This window comes from Geotrypetes seraphini, chromosome 15 (genome assembly GCF_902459505.1).
Source record: "Geotrypetes seraphini chromosome 15, aGeoSer1.1, whole genome shotgun sequence".
NCBI lineage: Eukaryota > Metazoa > Chordata > Amphibia > Gymnophiona > Dermophiidae > Geotrypetes > Geotrypetes seraphini.
The window spans coordinates 4,010,638-4,031,938 of record NC_047098.1 but is presented as its reverse complement, the minus strand read 5'-3'; the positions used below and the strand labels follow the sequence as shown (position 1 = coordinate 4,031,938).

General features: G+C 38.3%; 1 protein-coding gene across 2 annotated transcripts in view; it reads left to right on the top strand.

Annotated features, from left to right (window-relative positions):
- The window catches only part of USP48 (ubiquitin specific peptidase 48), a 173,943-nt gene extending 152,859 nt beyond the window's left edge, over nucleotides 1–21,084 (top strand). For both annotated transcript variants that reach the window (XM_033921536.1, XM_033921537.1), the window contains exons 24-27: nucleotides 11,846–11,971; nucleotides 14,747–14,795; nucleotides 20,531–20,557; nucleotides 20,774–21,084. In XM_033921536.1, coding sequence (XP_033777427.1) covers nucleotides 11,846–11,971; nucleotides 14,747–14,795; nucleotides 20,531–20,557; nucleotides 20,774–20,796 — 225 coding nt within the window. In that variant the 3' untranslated portion in view covers nucleotides 20,797–21,084. The remainder of the gene's footprint in view (nucleotides 1–11,845; nucleotides 11,972–14,746; nucleotides 14,796–20,530; nucleotides 20,558–20,773) is intronic.
- The last annotated feature ends 217 nt before the right edge of the window (nucleotides 21,085–21,301 follow it).

The window sequence follows — 21,301 nt, the reverse complement described above, 5'->3', positions numbered from 1 at the left end:
TCATTGTTCCAAATAAAATTGTATCATATGATATTGCAATATGATTTTCCATTAATTTATTAATTTGTGGCCAAATTGAATTCCAAAATATTTTAATATAAGGACAGTAGTATAATAAATGATCTAATGTTCCTGGTTCTAAATTACAGTGCCAGCATCTATTAGACTTAGAACTGTCTAGTTTTTGTAAACGAGTAGGGGTCCAAAAAGCTCTATGTAATAAAAAGAACCATGTTTGTCTCATAGATGCTGACACTGTACATCCCATTCTCCAAGACCAAATCAGTGGCCATTGAGATGCATTAATTTGATGTCCAATCTCAATGCTCCAAATGTCTCTTAGACCATTTTTTGGTTTTTTATTCAAATATCCAGATATTAATTTATACCACAATGCGGCTTGATGTCCCAGGAAGTCTGCTTTAAAGCATAAGAACTTTAAACTATATTGATTGTTTAATGATTTCCATTCAGGGAACCCAACCTGAATGGCCTGCTTCAATTGCAACCATTTAAAACTTTGTGTTTTATTAAGACCAAATCTATGTTGCAATTGTGAAAAATCCAGCAGTTTACCTTCTGAAATAATATCATCTAGAGATCTAATTCCTGCATTAATCCAGTTCTTCCAAAGGATTTGGGCTCCGCCTACTTTGATCTTGGAGTTTATCCATATGGATTGATTAGTTGATTTATATATTGGGATGGATGTTAATTTATCAATAAATCTCAATGTTTTCCAAGTATCCATTATTATTTTATTTTCTCTGTATCTTTTAGGTATATTAATACTTGGTAAATGAACTAAATTTAGGGGAAACATAAGGCGCCATTCCAAATATAACCAATCTGGTGCATTATCTATAAGTTCTGGGAGGATCCAATACATACCCTGACGTAGAATATAGGCTTGATGGTACCTATAGAAATTTGGAAAATTTACCCCTCCCTCCTTAATTGATTTTTGTAAGGTTACTAAAGCTATTCTAGGTGTTTTACCAAGCCAAAGAAATTTTGTTAAAATTTTATTAAGTTTCTTATAAAAGGACCCCTGAAAATAAATAGGTATCATACTCATTTGGTAGCAAACCACAGGCAACATCATCATTTTAATAGTTTGAACTCTGCCCCACCAAGATATATGTAATGGGTTCCATTGTTCACATAACTCCGTTACTTTTTTTAATACATATTTTTCATTTTCTTTTACAGTATCTTCAATTGTTTTTTTAACTTGAATGCCTAGATATTTAAATCCTTCTTCTTTCCATATGAATGGAAAAGTATCAAATAATCCTTTTACACAGTAAACATTCAAGGGTATAATTTCAGATTTATTCCAATTAATTTTATAACCTGAAAATTTGCCAAACTTATCAATTAATTCCAATAAAGAAGATAAGGTAGACTCTGGATTTCTCAAATAAAGTAAAATATCATCAGCATAAGCCGAAATTTTATATTCCATATCTGAATATGGAATTCCTTGTATCTCCCTCGTTTGCTGTATTGCTAACAATAAGGGTTCTAATACAACATCAAATAACAAAGGAGATAAAGGACAACCTTGTCTAACTCCCCTTTGCAATTGAAAACCATCAGATATCTTATTATTAATATTTAATCTTGCAATCGGGAAGCTATACAATGTTTTTACCATTTGTATAAATCCAGAACCTATACCAAACCATTCTAAAGCCTGATACATAAAGTTCCATTCTACCCTATCAAATGCTTTCTCGGCATCTAAAGAAACTGTAAATGCCGGTTCATCCATTTTTTTTGATAAGTTTAGCATGTGAAATAATAGTCTAGAGTTATTGGAGGAATGTCTTTTAGCAACGAAACCCGTTTGATGCATATCTATAATATGTGGGAGAGCTTTGGCTAATCTCAAAGCCAAAATTTTCGCCAAAAGTTTATTATCAACGTTTATCAAAGATATAGGCCTGTAGTTTGAAACCAAAGTAGGATCTTTATTTGGCTTAGGTAAAACAATTATTATTGATTCAGCCATAGTACCTTTTATATTACCTTTTATAAGTTGTGTCTGATATAATTTTAATAAATGTGTGGAGAGGATATTTTGAAATGTTTTATAAAATTCTACTGTGTAACCATCACCACCTGGAGCGGATCCAACTCTAAGAGATCTCAATGCTGTTTCTAATTCTTTTAATGATATAGGTTCTTCTAAACTTCGTTTTATATGATCAGGAATTTTAGGTCCATTTATTAAATCTAAAAATTTTTTTCCATCTTTTTGTTTCCCCAAATAAGGTTCGGAAGAATATAGATCCTTATAAAAATTTAAAAATTGTTTTAATATTATATTTGTTTGATTTGTTATTATACCATTATCATCTTTTATTCCATTAATATTAGTTCTTCTTTTTTTTGCCTTAAGATAATTTGCTAATAATTTTCCCGCCTTATTAGAATTTCCATAATACACCGTTTGTTTGGAAAACAAATCTTTTCTTATCATTTTTGAAGTTAATTCATTATATTTACCTTTTACTTTCAAAAGAGCTTGCAAAACTTCATATTCCCATTTACTTATCAATTTAGCTTCTAATATTTTTATTTCTTTTTCTAATTCTATATATTGTTTTTTAATTTGTTTCCTAATAAAAGCTGAATATGATATGATATTACCCCTCATAGTTGCTTTAAATGCATCCCATACATTCTCTATAGATGTATCTTCCACTAAATTTATTTGAAAAAATTCATTAATTTGTGTTTTAAAATTTTCTAAAAATTTGTCATCCACAAGCAATGCATTATCAAATCTCCAAAGAGGTCTATTATTTTCTAATTGATCTAATTGTAATTCTATCCATATTCCCGCATGATCCGAAATGATAATAGGATCAATGGAGGCTTTAATCACTTGTTGCACTTTATTTGTTGAAACAAAAATATAATCTATTCTTGAAAATGATTTATGAACCTGTGAACAAAATGAATATTCCCGATCATTAAAATGAAGAATACGCCATATATCTTTCAAATCACATGATTGAACCAAATTATCTAGACCTAAAGATTTAATATTTTTACCTGGTTTTTTATCCAATAATGGATCCATTACAGCATTAAAATCTCCAGCCACCACTAAATTAGAGGCAGCCAGTGGTAATAACATATTTTGTAGCTTTTTGAAAAATTCTGATTGATTCGAATTAGGGGCATATATATTAAATAACGTCAGGGTATCATTTCCCATACCTATATCGATATGTATCCATCTTCCATGTGGATCTGAATTTTTTACTTTTATATTGGCCATACATTTTTTATTTATAAGGATTGCAACCCCTGCTTTTTTACCCACTGCTGGAGCAAAAAAACATTCTTTTATCCATCCACCTGATAATTTCTGTGATTCCTTCTTATTAAGATGGGTCTCTTGCAGACAGTAAATATCTGCTTTTTGTTTTTTTAAAAATGTTAATATTTTTTCCCTTTTAATTACGTGATTCAGGCCATTGACATTAATAGAATATATTTTAAGAGACATTATATATTTTAATACTTTTCATTATCTTATTCCTCCCTTCCTCCTTCATATTTAATATCCAAAAAATTTTCCTCATGACACACATATTTAACCCTAATGTATCTCCCTTAATTATTCTAATAAATATTCTACTTATCCCTCCCTTTCCCACCCAATACATTGGCTGCTTAAGGATACACATTGGAGTTGTAATCCCAACAATCTCCCCATTCCAGGCAATCAATATTCAATTGTTTAAACAAATTTCCCTTCTATCTATCTATATTGATCTTTTATATTTATTTAAATATTTTCCATAACATTTTATCAATGTATCATTTTCCATTTAACAATATATTAATTTGTATTTCCTTAGTATTATGATTTCAACATATATTTATTTTAAACATATATGCAGTGTATTATTTAATAATTTTCCTGTATTCTGTTCTTTCTTTCATATAATTATTATTGTCTTTTCTTTGTATTGTTTTCTTCCATTTCTTCAAATATTTCGATATGTTATATTTTCTGTTTTTTCATAAATTCTTCAAAACCATCTTAGTATATTATGTTAATATATCATAGGTTCTGGTTTAGAGAGAAACTCTTTTAGTTTTTCGGGATCCTCAAAATATAATGACTTGTCTCCAGATGACACTCTCATTTTCGCCGGGTAGTATAGACCATATTTAAATCCTTTTTCTTTAAGTAGAGGTCTCATGTCTAGAAGTCTTTTCCTTTTAGTTGCTGTGTTTTTGGCGAAGTCTGGTAAAAACCATAATCTTGATCCTTTATAATTTAAGTTTTTATCTTTTTTTGCGGCATTTAGTATCTCTAGTGCTTGTTGGTATCTCAACATTTTGAAAATGATTGGTCTTGGTCTGTTTTTATTTTCTAAATTTTTAATTGGGATTCTATGCGCCCTTTCAATTTCAATTGGTTGTTTCAAGTCTAATTGTAGAATTTTTGGAATTAAATTTTCAAGGAAAAGGATAGTATTTTTTCCCTCTAGATTTTCTTGTATTCCAAAGAGTTTGATGTTCTTTCTTCTTCCTCTATTCTCGTAATCCTCCAGTTGATCTTTTAATTTATTTAATTCCAGGCTGTCGTCTTTACATCTTTTTGATTCACATTCTATAGTTTCCATTTTTGATTCTAGTTCAGTTGTTCTTTTGTTGTTAACTTCCATTTGTCTATGTATATTTAAAATTTCTTCTTTCATTTCAGACATATTAGTGATAGTTTCTTTAAGCATTTGTTTGATTTGTTTTAATTCTTCCATGACTTCAGCTTTGCTTAATATGTCTGGTTCATCAATAGGAAGTGGTATCTTGCTAGGTGTTATTTGATCTTGTTTCTGTCTTTTTGCAGATGTTCCAGCCTCATTTTTGTTTTGTCTTGTGCTTGCCATATTGTTGTTTTTTTAATCCCTTTTCTTCCAAATTTATTTTTATCTTTTAAAGTAAAAATTTTCTTTTCCTTTTTTGCCTTTTTTTCCCTTTCCTTTTCTCTTTCTCAGTTATCTGTCTCAATCTTATATACTCCTTTTTTAGTGTCTTTATCTCTTTAATATTGGTAAAAAGGTTTCTTTTAAGCCCCTTCACTGTTTCAATGAAAGAGGGGGATATTTAATCCAACAGAATTTCCTTCCTTAAATTTTTCGCAGACTTGTCGGGTTCTTCCACAGATTTAATTCAACGAGCGTCTCTCAACTGCCTCAATGTCTTGCCACATCAGCTTTTTTCCAAAAGTTCCTTTATCCCTTTCCTCTGTCTCCTCTCATACAAGCCCAATCGCAGCTTTATAATGGAAAAGCAATTTCAATTCAGTTTTTTGTTTATTTAGTAAGTTTATATTCTTTCTCTGTCTTCAGCGTCTCAGTGTTCAATCACTGAGAGAAAACGCCTGTATTCCTTTCACTCAGTTTTCTTCAATCAATCCCCCTTTTCAGCGTCGTCACCGAAGGGCTTTCACATATATTGTCAGCTCTTTTCCCCTCTAGTTCCGTTCAGCTTTACTCTCTCCCAATATCTATTCGTTTTAGCTCAGAGGGAAAAAATTTTTTATCAGCCTTTTTCAGCGCTGGCAGGATAAGGCTGTATTAAACTGTCGCAGTTTCACAATCAACCGTCAGCAGCCTCACAATCCTCCTGCAGCTCCCCTCTCACAAGCCCAATCGCAGCTGTGAAAGAGGAGAGCGAAATTCACTCAAATAATCAATTATTTCAATTAATTTTGAGTTATTTTAAATTGTCTCAATTGATAAATGAATCCTCCTTTTTTTTTGTCATCCACCTCAATGCCGATCCAGCACTAAGGGAAAACAAACAAGTATATTGGCCTCAGACAAAAGATCAATCAATCACTCAGGGCTCAGTCTCTTCACCGAACTGGAAATGGCTGCCTCAAACCGTCACATTTAAGAATTCTACTGACAACGTCCATACATCAGGAGTCAATCTTATTCAGCAATTTATATTTCCTTAGCCCCTCTTCTTCTTAATGTCAGTTATCTTTTTTAGTGCCTCGTCGTTTCAGTACCAAAGAAAGAAATCAGCAATCTTTGTCTCTGTTTTTTTTTTTCTCTACAAACACGCTCTCAGCCTCAGTGTAGGAAGACAACTTGCAATCCTTTATTCTCTTCACTTAAGTTCAATCACGGCAACACAAATCCCTTTCAGTTTCAATTCTCTCGGTTCTGTCAATTACTCACCCCCGGTGCCTTGCCGTTTCAGTATTGAGAAATCCGACAAATTTTTTTTTTTTCTTTGATTTCACTTTCACGGGTTTTCTCACAACTTCGAAGAATGAAAAATCAAATCTGTCAGTTCTCAAATACTTCTCACTGCTTGTCACTCTCAATACTATGTAGATTTTCCGTTATTAGATTTTTTTTTCCTGTCAGTTATTAGCCCGATGCTGTGCCAATCTAACACTGAGAGAAAAAAAAACCGGCAAACTCACTTCGGCTCTCTCCTCTCAGAATCTGCACCGATTTCAGTCGAGAATGTCAATTTCAGTTACCACATTTTCAATTTTCATTAGATTTGGTTTTTTTTTTTCTTTTCCAGCAGTAAAGGGATTAATTATCTTTAAATCATTGCCTGTTTGAAGAGGAGCGTTTCGATCACACCTCCATCCTGTGTTCGCGTTAAGCCACGCCCCTCAAGCTACAGGATTTTCAAGCATACAATTTACTTGACCCCAAATCAATTTCCAAAAAGCATTAATTAAAGGACAATAAAATAATAAATGATCTAAAGTTCCAGCCTCAAGATGACAATGCCAACACCTATTAGACCTAGAGCAATCCAATTTTTGTAAACGCACAGGGTTCCAGAGTGCTCTATGCAACAGGAAAAACCATGTTTGCCTCATAGACGCAGACATTGTACATCTCATCCTCCAAGACCAAACACGTGGCCATTGAGATGCATTAATTTGATGCTTAATCTCAATGCTCCAAATTTCTCTAAGTCCACTTTTTGGTTTCTTGTTCAAATAGCCAGACAAAACATGTATTGAAAGCTTTTCCCATGATAAGATATTTGATTAGAGGGGAATGGGGTGGGACTGTATTTTTTGATTATTACACATTATATCAATATTTGAATGAAATTGGAATAAAGTTGATTGTATGTATTATTGATTGGGAGGGAGGGAGGGATGGGGGACTATTATATTCAATAAGAATTATATAAATTTAGATTTCTGACATAATAATATAACTTTATATTAATTTTTAAAGAAATGTTAAATTTGATGTTAGTATAGTTTCTAATGAATTTAAGTGATACACTTGTAACATAAGAAAATGAATAAAGATTTATAAAACAAAACAAATAGCCAGACAATACTTTATACCACTGTGCGGCCTGGTGACCCAGAAAGTCTGCCTGAAAGCATAAGAATTCTAAGCTAGATTGATTATTAAGTAATTTCCATTCAGGGAACCCTGCCTGAATAGCCTGCTTCAATTGCAACCATTTATAACTTTGTTTTTTATCAAGACCAAAGTTAGATTGCAATTGTGAAAACTCCAGCATCTTACCATTTTCTATAACATCATTTAGAGTACGTATTCCTGCTTTAATCCAATCCCTGCAGACAATCTTAAAACTGCCTATTTGGATCTTGGAGTTTAGCCATATATTTTGATAACATAGAAACATAGAAATAGACGGCAGATAAGGGCCCACGGCCCATCTAGTCTGCCCACCTTAATGTCCCTCCCCTACCTTTGCCCTGTGAATAGATCCCATGTACCGATCCCATTTGGCCTTAAAATCAGGCACGCTGCTGGCCTCAATCACCTGTAGTGGAAGACTATTCCAGCGATCAACCACTCTTTCAGTGAAAAAGAATTTCCTGGTGTCACCTCATAGTTTCCCGCCCCTGATTTTCAACGGATGCCCTCTTGTTGTCGTGGGACCCTTGAAAAAGAAGATATCTTCCTCCGCCTCGATGCGGCCCGTAAGATACTTGAACGTCTCGATCATGTCCCCCCTCTCTCTGCGCTCCTCGAGCGAGTATAGCTGTAATTTGTCAAGCCGTTTTTCGTATGGTAGATCCTTGAGTCCCGAGACCATCCGGGTGGCCATTCTTTGCACCGACTCCAGTCTCAGCACATCCTTGCGATAATGCAGCCTCCAGAATTGCACACAGTACTCCAGGTGGGGCCTCACCATGGATCTATACAATGGCATAATGACTTCCGCCTTACGACTGACGAAACCCCTTCGTATGCAGCCCATGATTTGTCTTGCCTTGGACGAAGCCTGCTCCACTTGATTGGCAGACTTCATGTCCTCACTGACGATTACCCCCAAGTCTCGTTCTGCTACCGTTTTTGCTAGGATCTCGCCATTAAGGGTATAAGACTTGCATGGATTCTGGCTGCCCAGGTGCATAACTTTGCATTTTTTGGCATTGAAGTCGATTTTTGAATTGTAAGAGGAGTTAAATTATTAATATATTTTAAAGTTTTCCATGTGTCCATAATTATCCTATTACTTTTTTGTATCCTAGGCATTTGAATACTAAGTAAATGACGAAGCCTTATAGGAAACATGAGCTGCCATTCCATAGAAACATAGAAATAGACGGCAGATAAGGGCCACGGCCCATCAAGTCTGCCCACTCCAATGACCCTCCCTATCTATCTTTGCGGATAGATCCCACATGTTTGTCCCATTTGGCCTTAAAATCTGGCACGCTTCTGGCCTCAATAACCTGAAGTGGAAGACTATTCCAGTGATCAACCACCCTTTCGGTGAAGAAGAACTTCCTAGTGTCACCGTGCAGTTTCCCGCCCCTGATTTTCCACTGATGCCCCCTTGTTGCCGCGGGACCCTTGAAAAAGAAGATATCCTCTTCCACCTCGATGCGACCTGTGAGGTACTTGAATGTCTCGATCATATCTCCCCTCTCTCTACGTTCCTCTAGTGAGTAGAGCTGCAACTTCCCTAACCGCTCCTCGTATGGGAGCTCCTTGAGTCCCGAGACCATCCTGGTGGCCATTCTCTGGACCGATTCCAGTCTCAGCACATCCTTGCGGTAATGCGGCTTCCATAATTGCACACAGTACTCCAGGTGCGGTCTCACCATGGATCTATACAGTGGCATAATGACTTCAGGATTACGGCTGATGAAACTCCTGCGTATGCAACCTATGATTTGCCTTGCTTTGGATAAAGCTTGCTCAACTTGATTTGCAGACTTCATGTCTTCCCTGACAATCACCCCTAAGTCTCTTTCTGCTTCAGTTTTTGTCAAGATCTCGCCATCTAGGGTGTAAATCTTGCATGGATTTCGGCTTCCCAGATGCATGACTTTGCATTTTTTGGCATTGAAACTGAGTTGCCAGGACCTAGACCAGTGCTCCAGTAGAAGTAGGTCATGCATCATATCATCTGCCATTGAATTATTGTCTGTTGTGCTCTTGTTCACTACATTGCTTAGCTTGGCATCATCGGCGAATAATGTTATTCTTCCTCGGAGCCCTTTCTGTCAAGTCTCTTATGTAGATGTTGAACAAGATCGGGCCCAGGACGGAGCCCTGTGGCACTCCACTTATCACCTCTGACATTTCGGAGGGGGTGCCATTCACCACTACCATCTGAAGCCTACCTCCAAGCCAGTTCCCAACCCAATTTGTCAATGTGTCGCCCAAACCTAAAGAACTCATCTTGCTTAGCAACCTGCGGTGTGGTACGCTATCAAATGCTTTGCTGAAATCCAGGTAGACGATGTCCAGGGACTCACCAGCATCCAGCTTCCTCGTCACCCAGTCAAAGAAGCTGATCAGGTTGGATTGGCAGGATCTCCCCTTAGTAAATCCATGTTGGCGGGGATCCCGTAGTTTCTCCTCGTCCATGATTCTATCCAATTGGTGTTTGATTAGGGTTTCCATTAGTTTGCTCACTATCGATGTGAGACTCATTGGTCTGTAATTTGCCATCTCCATCTTGGAGCCTTTCTTGTGGAGTGGGATGACGTTAGCTGTCTTCCAGTCCATCGGGACGTTACCTGTACTAAGGGAGAGATTGAAGAGCGCGGATAGCGGTTCCTCTAGGACATCACCCAACTCCCTGAGCACCCTAGGGTGTAGGTTGTCAGGCCCCATTGCCTTGTTGACCTTGATTTTTGACAGCTCGCAATAGACGCTGCTGGGTGTAAACTTGAAATTACTAAACGGGTCAACTGATTCCAACCATAACCAGTCCGGAAGTTTCTCCATAAGTTCTGGGAGGACCCAGTACATATCTTGGCGCAATATATAGGATTGATGATACCTATAGAAGTTTGGCAAATTTACCCCTCCCTCCTTAATTGGTTTTTGTAAAATCACTAAAGCAATTCTAGGGTTGGGAATCACTGATCTAGAGGATACTCCACGCTGCCTAACACAGCATTTTCTCCAGAATTTGTCAGTCTAATGTGAAGAGCCTTTCTGGATGGCTGAAATGCCCAAGGGGCATCTGGCAGTGCATTGGGGGGGCTTGGGCTCCCAGGACACGTCTGTCTCAGTTTCAGAGGCTGGCCAGGAACTGGAGAGCCTTTCCGAGGGAGACTCAGAGGATGAAGGGTCTATTCTTTATCGTCCCTCCAGAACGGCACAAAAACTGATGGGTAATAGCTCACCATGACCAGCAGATGGAGACTGAGACAAACTTTTGGATGTAGTATAAGTGGGCTGTGCAATCCCAAGTATAATCTGTATGCTCTCAGTCTACAGCAGGTGGAGGTGGTAAGCTTGTGCAGTCTTTCCTTGGTTAGTGTAGGGCTGTTAGATTTTGTTTAAATTGACCTTCTTGTCCCTGATTTGGTGCCGGATTGAGCTTGGAGGACCCCCTCCCCCCATTTCCCCCACCTCCCCAAATTTTTATCTTTAGAAGTGCTTCAGCTGTAAGCCTTGACACCATATATAGCTTTGAGAGCCAGTAGGGTCTGTTCAATTGTAAATTAAAGTTGTATTTACAAAAAAAAAAAATGTCCTGAGCCAGTGCTGGTCTGAAGGGAAGCCGTCAATTAAGGTTAGTTGAATTTTATTGTTAACCGTCACTTATATTTGTTATAATTTGACTTCCTTCAAGAACTGTTTAAAAACTTCTGTTCATGCAATCTTTTTTTGTTCTTTTGTTTGCCTCTATCTTCAACTGCCCATTTGAGATTTTCCAGTTTGCCAGCCAATGTATTATTTATTTTAAAAGGATCTGTATTACCAGTGCTTGTTGATGGGGAAAGCAGAGTTGTTTATCTCTAACAGGGGTTCTGCTTGGACTTGGGGAGAGGCGGGATGCAGCGACACAGTGATTTTTGTCTGATAGCCATCTTAGTGACTGAGCAGACTCTAATGTGAGAACTTCTGCACATGCCCAGGAGTGCTCCTAAAATTTTACTGAGCTTGGAGATAGCAGGTCTAGAATGGAGCTATCGGGATTCATTAGCATTCACGGTGGCTGCATTCTTCTGCTTCCTAGCACAAACTCCTGTTGAATATAAGTAACTCTGCTTTCCTGACATTACTCCTGAATAGGCCTCCTTGTCAAATTGTGCCTCAATTAACTACTTCTGAGATGAGAACTGACTGATGTATGCAGTATACAAATTCAAGTTTGAATTCATGCTCAATATGGGCCTTGCAAATCCTAGTGTTTGTAACATGAAAGTACCTGTTCATAGATGTATAGAGACTTCTGGTTAGAACTGGCTGCTAAAATATATATATATATTTATAAAATGAAGTTTGGTGTAAAACTGAGGATGAGCATTTTTTGCTTTTGTACTTGCTTATCTTGCAATTAGTTCTCTTTTCCTTTATCTTTTTTTGCATAGATTATGCATGCGTTTTCAGTTGCTCCTTTTGACCAGAACTTATCAATTGATGGGAAGGTCCTAAATGATGACAGTGCAACACTTGGCACCCTAGGAATCATTCCAGAATCGGTCATTTTATTAAAGGTAATTATTTTAAGGATATATATTTCATGGCTAAAATAATAAGTACAATGTGACTATTCATGTAAATTTCACTGTCTTTAATGATGCTGACTATGAAATGAGGGTTAAGTATTGGGAAAAGTCCCTCAGAGTAATTATTCCTCACAAGTGGCCAACACTGATAGAGATACCTCTGTCATTGCTCCAAAAGCTCCTTAAAATATTTACAATTTCTGAATTTTACATTTAATATATCTTTAAAAGTCCAATTTCAGTAGCATCCTTTTCTCCCCAGCCTGATGGAGGCCTTCTTTTCATAGCCCTCTTTCTCATTACAAAACAGAACCTAGAAAAGCAAGCAATCAAATTCTGCTGTCCTTTTGGAAACCCAACTGATCACAAAAATGAATTACAAAAGCACAGTCCAGTCAAACCTACAGGTTCCATAGCATGTTATTTAAAAATCCATTGTACATTTAACTTTTTATTGTAAACTCATGAAACGTGTCTAAGTGGGCAAAAGAAAGGAAGGTGAAGTACAGAATGAGGCTTAAGTTTCAATATATGTATTATAATAAAAAGTAAGAGGATTCTACATAATGAATTTGTCCTAAGAAAACAAAAGGAGGGAAGAATAAAACACAGAATCTATAAAAACAAAAATGCAGACATGGTGACAGAGAACAATTTGTATTAGGCAGCTGCTAGCACAGATGTATCAGATGTTCAGACAACCATTGTGAAAGTCTGGCTCCAAACATTGTGGCCAGTATTTGTCATTCTGGTGTTTATGTAATTTGCTTCTCTTGTAATAAAATCTATATAGGCAAAACTAGACAATCGTGGACTTATTTGATAGAACATAACTATTGTTTAAATAGAAGATGGCAGCATATTTAGTTCAGGAAATAACTATTCAGCCAGCAAACACCTCATTAACAATAATCAAAAATTAAACTCTTTGCTATAATCCCATTTGTAGCAGAGTAGGCTCACTCAGAGAACCAATATTAAATAATAGCGAGTCTTGTATTATACTTACAAGTCTCCCTTTTGCCAGAGACTTTAAATAATATCATAGGCTCCATACAATATGTAAGGAAAAACAGCACAGTATCTAGAGGTCCTGAACCATAGGATTTTGCATCTGAACCAACAAATTGCTTGCAAAAATCTGTCAATCATCTTTTCAACTCCACCTCCTTCCCAGGGAGCTGCTCCCACCCCTTCAGTTTGTTTTTTGCAAACAAGTTGTTCAGAAGTGTTTCTGCTCTGCTAAGGATCTAGAGCCCCTGCCAAGCTCCAATTTCAGTAGAGGAGAGCCTAAGGTCCTGATTTACTTAGACGTCAGACCTTAGGCCCCTCCCTGTGCATCACATGGTATACAGAGGGAGGAGCCTAAGGCCCTGATTGGCTCAGACACCTAAGTCCCCTCCCAAAGAGAGAAGCCTTGGGCATCTGAGCCAATCAGGGTTGTAGGCTCCTCCCTGTGCATCCCATGATGCACCGGGGAGGGGAAGGCCCATTATTTACCAAGTGCAGGCCTTGGAGCTGGAGGTACTCTACTTCCCTCCAGCTCCCAACATCTACTAAAGGTGTAGGGAGTGGGGGTGGGGTTCATGGGAGTATCTGGTGGCAGGAGAGAGTGGGTATCCCTCCTGCCCTTTTTTTTCGGGAGGAGGGTAGAGGATGTTTGGGGGGGGGGGTCAAGTGGTGCAGGGGTCCAGGACCGGTTAGGGGCATGGTGCAATTTGACCAGGATGGAGGGACTAGGCATCCCTCCTGCCATTTTTGTTGCCTTGAGGGGGTCATAGTGCCAGTTTGTTTCGGGGGGGGGGGGGTTGTTGGGGAGGGCCATCAGCGGGGAGCCTTTTTCTTTTTTTTATGGGGCAGATTGTGCGTGTGTAACACAATCACAACATATGTGCCATTAAAAAAAAGAAGCCCTAACAGCAGTGACAGGAGGCTGCTTCCCCTGTCACTGCTGTTAGGGCTCTGCGCATGTGTCAATCACTCACTAAGTGATTGTTTTGTCAGGTTTTGGTCCACTCTACATACATTTTCAAAGTTTTACAGAGTGAATCCACCTCAGTGTTATGAGCTAGAGCAGTGGTCCTGCCCTAGATTCCTGGGACTGCTTTTGTGCATCTTGTCTGTCCAGAATGACACACCTATTGCACTAGAATAAGAGATTAGGTTCTTACCTTGCTAATATCTTTTCTAGTAGATAGTTGTGTCATTCTGGAACCCCACCCTGTCAGTTATCTCCTGCCTACTGTCTCAATCAGAAAGTTTGAGTCCAAAACTGAAATTTTGGATGTCGGTCATACCTTAGGGGTAAGAAGAATTATCTGTTGCTATAACTCATCGAGGTATTATTTGAGTTCCATAAATGTTTCTGTTTGGCATGTTTATTGTGTTTTCAGAGTAGAATAGAATTGTAGTTCAGGGAGTTTCCCCGTACCCCCTCCTTTACATGTATTTCTATATGGGGCTATCGTTTGCTTTGGTACAAACTGAAGGGGGCAACAAAGCCCTCTAGTGAAAGAGGAGGGATTCACCACTGGAGTGGATTCCTTCTGCATGGCTCGCGAGCACTGGGATATTTCCTGTCAATGTAGAATGACAAACCTATCTATCAAAAAAGATATTAGCAAGGTAAGAACCTAATCTCTCTCTTGACCCCTAGCCAGCAACTTTGTAAACTTGTGTAGGAGCTGAACTATTAGGAAAGACACTTTAATGGTCAATATTTGCTTGTTTTCTTCTTTGAATGTAGCATTTCTTGTTTCATAGGCCGATGAACCTATTGCAGATTATGCAACTATGGATGATGCCATGCAAGGTAATGCCAACTGTAGTTTAACAATATCTTACAACTTGTCATTTGTCATGTAAGATGAATAAAAATGTTCACTGTGGCTACTCCTTCTTGTGTCCTATTTAACCTGTCTCTCACCTAGAAACCAGGGTTTTCTATATTGCACACTCTTCATCTAAACATATTAAGCAGTTTCCCTTTTCTCCCATCAACTAGGTTGCAGTAAGCAAAAATTTCTTTCTTGATTTATTCATTGACAGTGACACTGTGCGATACCACTCTAGATGGTATTGGGTATTCTCAGACAGTGTGAATAGGTCGATCCTAATTTCAGATCAGCCACATTAAAAACACAGATTTAAGTTTCAAAAAGCTATGGGAAACCTAAGACAAATGGCAAGATCTCAAGGTAAAGTTAGTCCTTGCAGATTTGGTTTCCAGGGGGGATGGGAGGAGATAGTTTGTTGAAAATGTACGTTTCGAAGGGTGACATTGGTATCATTTGAGTTGTCACTAAAACAGCACATTACAGAGGTTTGGCACATAATGGAGCCATTATAAATTGTACATTAGAGTGTAAGCCCACCAGGCCAGATAGGGAAAAATGCCTGAGTAGCTGAATTAAACCACTTAGGCTATAAATGGTGTATAAATAATAAAAATAAATCTGACCTTTGCATTTATCTAGAAAATAAAAATAAAGTTATAAAAAAACCTCCCATAATAATAATAATAACAGTTTATATACCGCAGGAACGTGAAGTTCTATGCGGTTTACAATGATTAAAAAATGTTACAGATTGAATAGTACTAACAGAGTTAAAGTTTAGCGGTCAGTTGTTGTGGGGATAGATTGAGCAGTGCAGCTGCCTATATACTTTAGGAACAGATATGTTTTTAGGTGTTTCCTAAATTCCCCGTAAGTATTCGCAAGCATGAGTAATTGTTTCAGATCTTTACCCCATAATGCTGCCTGATATGAGAGGAGATGTTGATGATGTCTTTTAAATTTGCATCCTCTAACCAGTGGGGAAACAAGATTTGAGTTTGAGCTTCTCATATGTTGATTGGTTGAGAAAGAGAAAAGGTCAGTGTTATATCTGGGGGCTAGGCCAAAAAGTACCTTAAAGCAGAAACATCCAAACTTAAACTTCACACGTGCCTCCATTGGCAGTCAGTGCAGGAGTCGGTAGGACGGGGTTACATGATTGAATTTCTTCAACCCAAAAATCAGCCTGACCGCCACATTTTGCACCAGTTGTAATCGCTGCAAGTTCTTCTGGGTAATTGCCAGATAGGTGATATTGCAATAGTCAAGTTGGCTTAGTACAGGGGTGTCCAATGTCGGTCCTCGAGGGCCGCAGTCCAGTCGGATTTTCAGGATTTCCCCAATGAGGTCTATTTGCATGCACTGCTTTCATTGTATGCTAATAGATCTCATGCATATTCATTGGGGGAATCCTGAAAACCCGACTGGATTGCGGCCCTCGAGGTCCGACATTGGACACCCCTGGCTTAGTATAAGGGATTGTACCATAATTCTGAATGATGAAGCATCAAAATATGCTCTAATGGACCAAAGCTTCCAGAGAGTGAAAAAACCCTTTCGATTACTGTCTCAGTGCTGAATAGAGGTCTGAAACCAGATTGAGTTTCATGTAAGAGAGAGAAATGATCAAGATAGTCCATCAATTGGGTATGTACCAGTCCTTCCATGATTTTTACACAGAATGGAATGGATGTTACTGGTCTATAGTTGGTTACTAATGCTAGTGATTCTTCACAATTTTTTGGAATTGGGGTTATTATGATGTGGCCATTTTTAGTAAGGAATTTACCATTTTTTAAAATTATCGGTCAAATAATTCAACAAAGTTAGTTTGAAGCCTAATGGGGCTGCTTTCATAATTTCTGGGGGAATGGAGTCCAGGCGCAGAATGATTTAGTGTACTTGTTATATAATTTGATATAATTATTCCATTTTGAGTCTTGAAAGGAATTCCAAATCATATCCGCTGGTATTTCATTTCTTTGTATGTTTACTATTTGATGTTCATGTATGTCATTTGTCGAACAGTTATTTCTTAGGTTTTTAATTTTTGAATCAAAATGCTAGGTCATTTGCAGAAGGCAGCTTGATATTATGCATGGGTTGAGTGTAGCGTGTGGTGTCAAATAAGTTTTGTGACTAGGTTGAACAGTTCTTTTGTATTGATTCCTTTCGAGCTAGTATTGGATAAGTCAATTTTGGAGAGTAAAAAGCTTTACGTTTTTCTTTTTATCAATTGTTTGTAGATTTTTATGTTGGATCTCTAGTTGTTCAGGTCTAACATTTTCCCCGTTTTTTTCCAGATCCTTTCCAATCGTCTTACTCAGGTTTTTGCAGCTCAAATGCATGACTTTGCATTTCTTAGTATTAAATTTTAGCTGCCAAATTTCAAACCATTCTTCAGGCTTCGCCAGCTCTTTCTTCATGTTATTCACACCATCCGACGTGTCTATTCTATTGCAGATTTTGGTATCATCTGCAAAGAGGCAAATCTTACCAGACAACCCTTCATCAATATCGTTTATAAAAATGTTAAAAAAGAACAGGCCCAAGAACAGAACTTGAGGCACACCACTGGTAACATCCCTTTCCTCAAATCGATCTCCATTGATCACTACCCTCTTGCCTTCCACTCAACCAGTTCTTGACCCAGCCTGTCACTTTGGGACCCATCCCAAGAGCATGTCACTTTGGGACCCATCCCAAGAGCACTCAGTTTATTTATTAGATGTCTGTGTGGAACCCTGTCAAAGGCTTTGCTAAAATCTAAATACATCAAATCTATCGCACATCCTCTATGTAATTCTCTGGTCACCCAGTCAAAGAAATTGATCAGTGAATCCATGTTGCCTCTGGTCTTGTAATCCACCAAATATTTGTTTAGTAACAGCATGTATGCCTTATGTGCTGATCCTATTATCTGCTTTTGATCTTACAGAGGGGGAAAAACTAGATTCACAAAGCAAGCCGATCGTGTACCGATCGGGTTGAGACCCCTTAGCGACCCCGTCGCGATTCACTTACCTGTCTTCTGACCATCTTCCGATCCACGCATGCAAATGAGGGCAATGGCATGCAAAGTAGGCAGGGGAGGCAATTCACTAAACAAAACCCTGCAAAACTGACTGGGCCGGCCGATCAAAAAAAAGCAACTGCTGAGGACCAGTCGCTGAAGCCCTTTGCGACTGCCCTGCCTTCTGCAGCCCTGCTCTCTGCCCTGTCAGCCCCGATCTACTGCAGCCCCAAATGTGCCTGCCTGCCCCGAACACGGCTGCCGGGAGCCACAGGCATACCCATTCGCACCCATCTCCAGGCAATCCAGGCTACCCCTGTAATTTTACGGGCTGGCCGGGCCCCGGGCTGTAGCTCATCTATATCTTTCTGCCAGGCATGGGGAAGGAAAATATACGGAACCCCCCCCTGAATGTGCCTGCCTGCCCCAAACTCTCCCACCCTTCCCCGCACTGCAAGCCCGTGGTTTTAACCCACGGGCTTAAGCGGGTTAAAACCACAGGCTCCTAAAAGTCCCTCGATTGCTGGCCCTGAGGTCCAGCAATCAGGTTCCCTGGCTGCGCTCAGTAAAAAAAAAAAAATAGAACCCCCTCCCAACACACACACACAACTCTGATGGCCCGGAGGTCCCGCGCATGCTCAGACCATCTATAGATGGTCTGCGCATGAGCAGGGATCGCTATAGCGCGATCCGTGCCTGCAGATGGGGGTGTTCCTCTGATCGCCCTCATCTACATGTTAGAGTTTCCTGAATTAGTCGGACCTGCCCGGATTGGGCCCGATCGGGCAGGTTAGTGAATCCTGGCCTATAGCTGGAAACTCAACAAGATTTAAATTTTTTTTTAGCTGTTTATCATGATTGTTCATGTCACTCCTCTTCTTAAGAAAGTGCACTGGCTTCCAGTTGCACATCGAATTCAATATAAATTAAGTCTGCTCACCTTCAAATCTCTGGTATATAAGACCCTTGCCTTCATTTATAAGTTATTAATTCCTTATATCCCATCCAGAGCACTGAGATCTATCGACCAACATTTATTAGTTACATCCTCACTCAAAGTTATCAACACACGGCGGCATTTTATTTTTTCTGTTACAGCTCTTCAAATTTGGAACTCCCTTCCTATTTATTTAAGAGAAGAAAATAACTTAGATAAATTTAAAAGTAAACTTAAGAGCTTTCTTTTTAAAGATGCCTATGATGCTTAGGAGTCCGAACCTACCGCTATAAACTCTTATCTTATTCCCCTCCTATTGTTTTCTACCATAATTGTTCCTCTTTCTATCATCAATATTGTATTTCCTTACCCATTCATTCCTTCTGTTTCTTTTGTTATTGTTTATATTGTTAGTTACTAATCTGTTATGTTTGCTTAGTGTCTACTTCTTTTTAATAACTCCAGTTATAATCTGTAATTTGAAAGATTTGTCCATCGCTTAGAAATTTGAGTAGGCGATTAATCAAATACACAATAAACTTGAAACTTGGAGTGTAAAGAAACAAAACAGCAGTTTTGAAGTTTTTTCCCCATACAGTGTCACCTTCAAGTAAAACTATTAATGGGCACCACTTTTGAGTACAGGCTGATAAACTACATGCGCAGTCTTTCAATCCTGTTTTTCTTAGTGAACTCAAGTAGAATTCTGTATTTGCATCAGGATGCAACAAAGATCACATCAGCATCTCCTAAATCAAATAAACGCCAGGTTTGTTGTTTGCTATTATGCAAACACATGAGATGTGACCGTAAGTTGGTTTTAGAAATGTGTCTTTATTCAAAGTACACAGGGTCTAACAGTTTTAGTTGCAGTGTTTTATGTTTATTTTTTTCTTACTAATTCTGTCTTCTTTTCATGTTAATTTGGGGGAGAAAAGGGTTTGAGGGATTCCAAAAATTTAGTTTGGGCAGACAATATGTATCTTGAATTCTGCATACTGTCTAAGAAGTAAGACTATAGGAAAGTAATAAAGCAGAGAATACTGATATTTTCATTTTAAATTCTTTATTCATTTTAAATCTTAAACAAGTGTACAATAAAATATCCATTAAACTTTCAATATAACACTTGAAATTCTTAATCATATCATCTAGAACAAAAATATATACTGATATTTTAATAATACATGTTACGCACATCTCTATCTCTGTGGACAGCAAATACGAGGGGGCATTCTGAGAAACTGAAGGGAGATAGGTTCAAAACAAATGCAAGGAAGTTTTTTTTCACCCAGAGGGTCGTGGACACTTGGAATGCGCTACCGGAGGAAGTGATCAGGCAGAGTACGGTCCAGGGATTCAAACAGGGATTGGACGGATTCCTGAGGGATAAAGGGATCGTGGGATACTGAGGGAGGAGCTGGGATGTAACACAAGTATAGAAAGTTAACCAGGTAATGAGTATAAACCAACCAGGTCGTGCATGTGCAAGACCGGAGGGCTAGGACTTCGATAGGAAGGCAGGACTTAAATGGGAAACCAAGGTGGCAAGGGAGCCCCTTCTGATGATTCAGACAGGTCGTGACCTGTTTGGGCCGCCGTGGGAGCGGACTGCTGGGCAGGATGGACCTATGGTCTGACCCGGCAGAGGCACTGCTTATGTTCTTATGTTCTGTTCTTTTCTGCTAACGGACTTAGATTTCTGTAGTTTATGTGAGATGATGATACTGAATTTGGTGTTGTGTGGTTTTGTTTTTCAGTTTGTTTGCCTGAAGAAGGATTTAAAGGTAATTATGTATATTAGGTTGGCAGCTCCCTCCCTTCAGTTCCTTTCCCCCCTCACCCCCGCCTTAGCTAACTAAAAATGGTATTATTTAGTAAATGAAAATGTATCAGCCTCCTACTAGAACATGCTGACAATTGTCTTTTTCTTTCCTAGAACATATATAAGAATAAAATTATTATTATTAGAACATGAAACTAATTCAGCTTTTCTTTCTCAGGGACAGGTCTCCTTGGACATTAATGCTTGCTTTGACCAAAAGGTCCAAGCAATTTGATTTGCCAGGGCATCACAGCTAAAAGGTGGATGTTGGATCAAAGAACCACTCCAGTCTTCTAGAAGACAGCCACATGATCTGCATTGACTGCCTCACGAATGCCTTATGTCAGGTTACAGCAGATTGCACTGGACTTCAAGGAATATGTCAGATTTTATATTTAATTAAAAAAAACAAAGGAAAAAAAAAGAAAAAAGGAGATTGAACAAATTTAATAGGAGCAATCATTTATCATGTTTACATACAGAAATTTATAGTTAAAGATGGCAAGAACAGAATTCTGTTGCATTTTCTTGCTTACAATGCACATCTGTCTTTCAAGGATTTCTTCTACAACAGCTGAAAAACCTGAAGATCTGTGCTAAAGACATTATAAATCTACCTAGAAATATCTGATCACCATTACATGTTCCAGAAAGCATGAAAGGGTGCCATTTTAAAGAAATGTTTAGATTTCTAGTAAGATGGAAA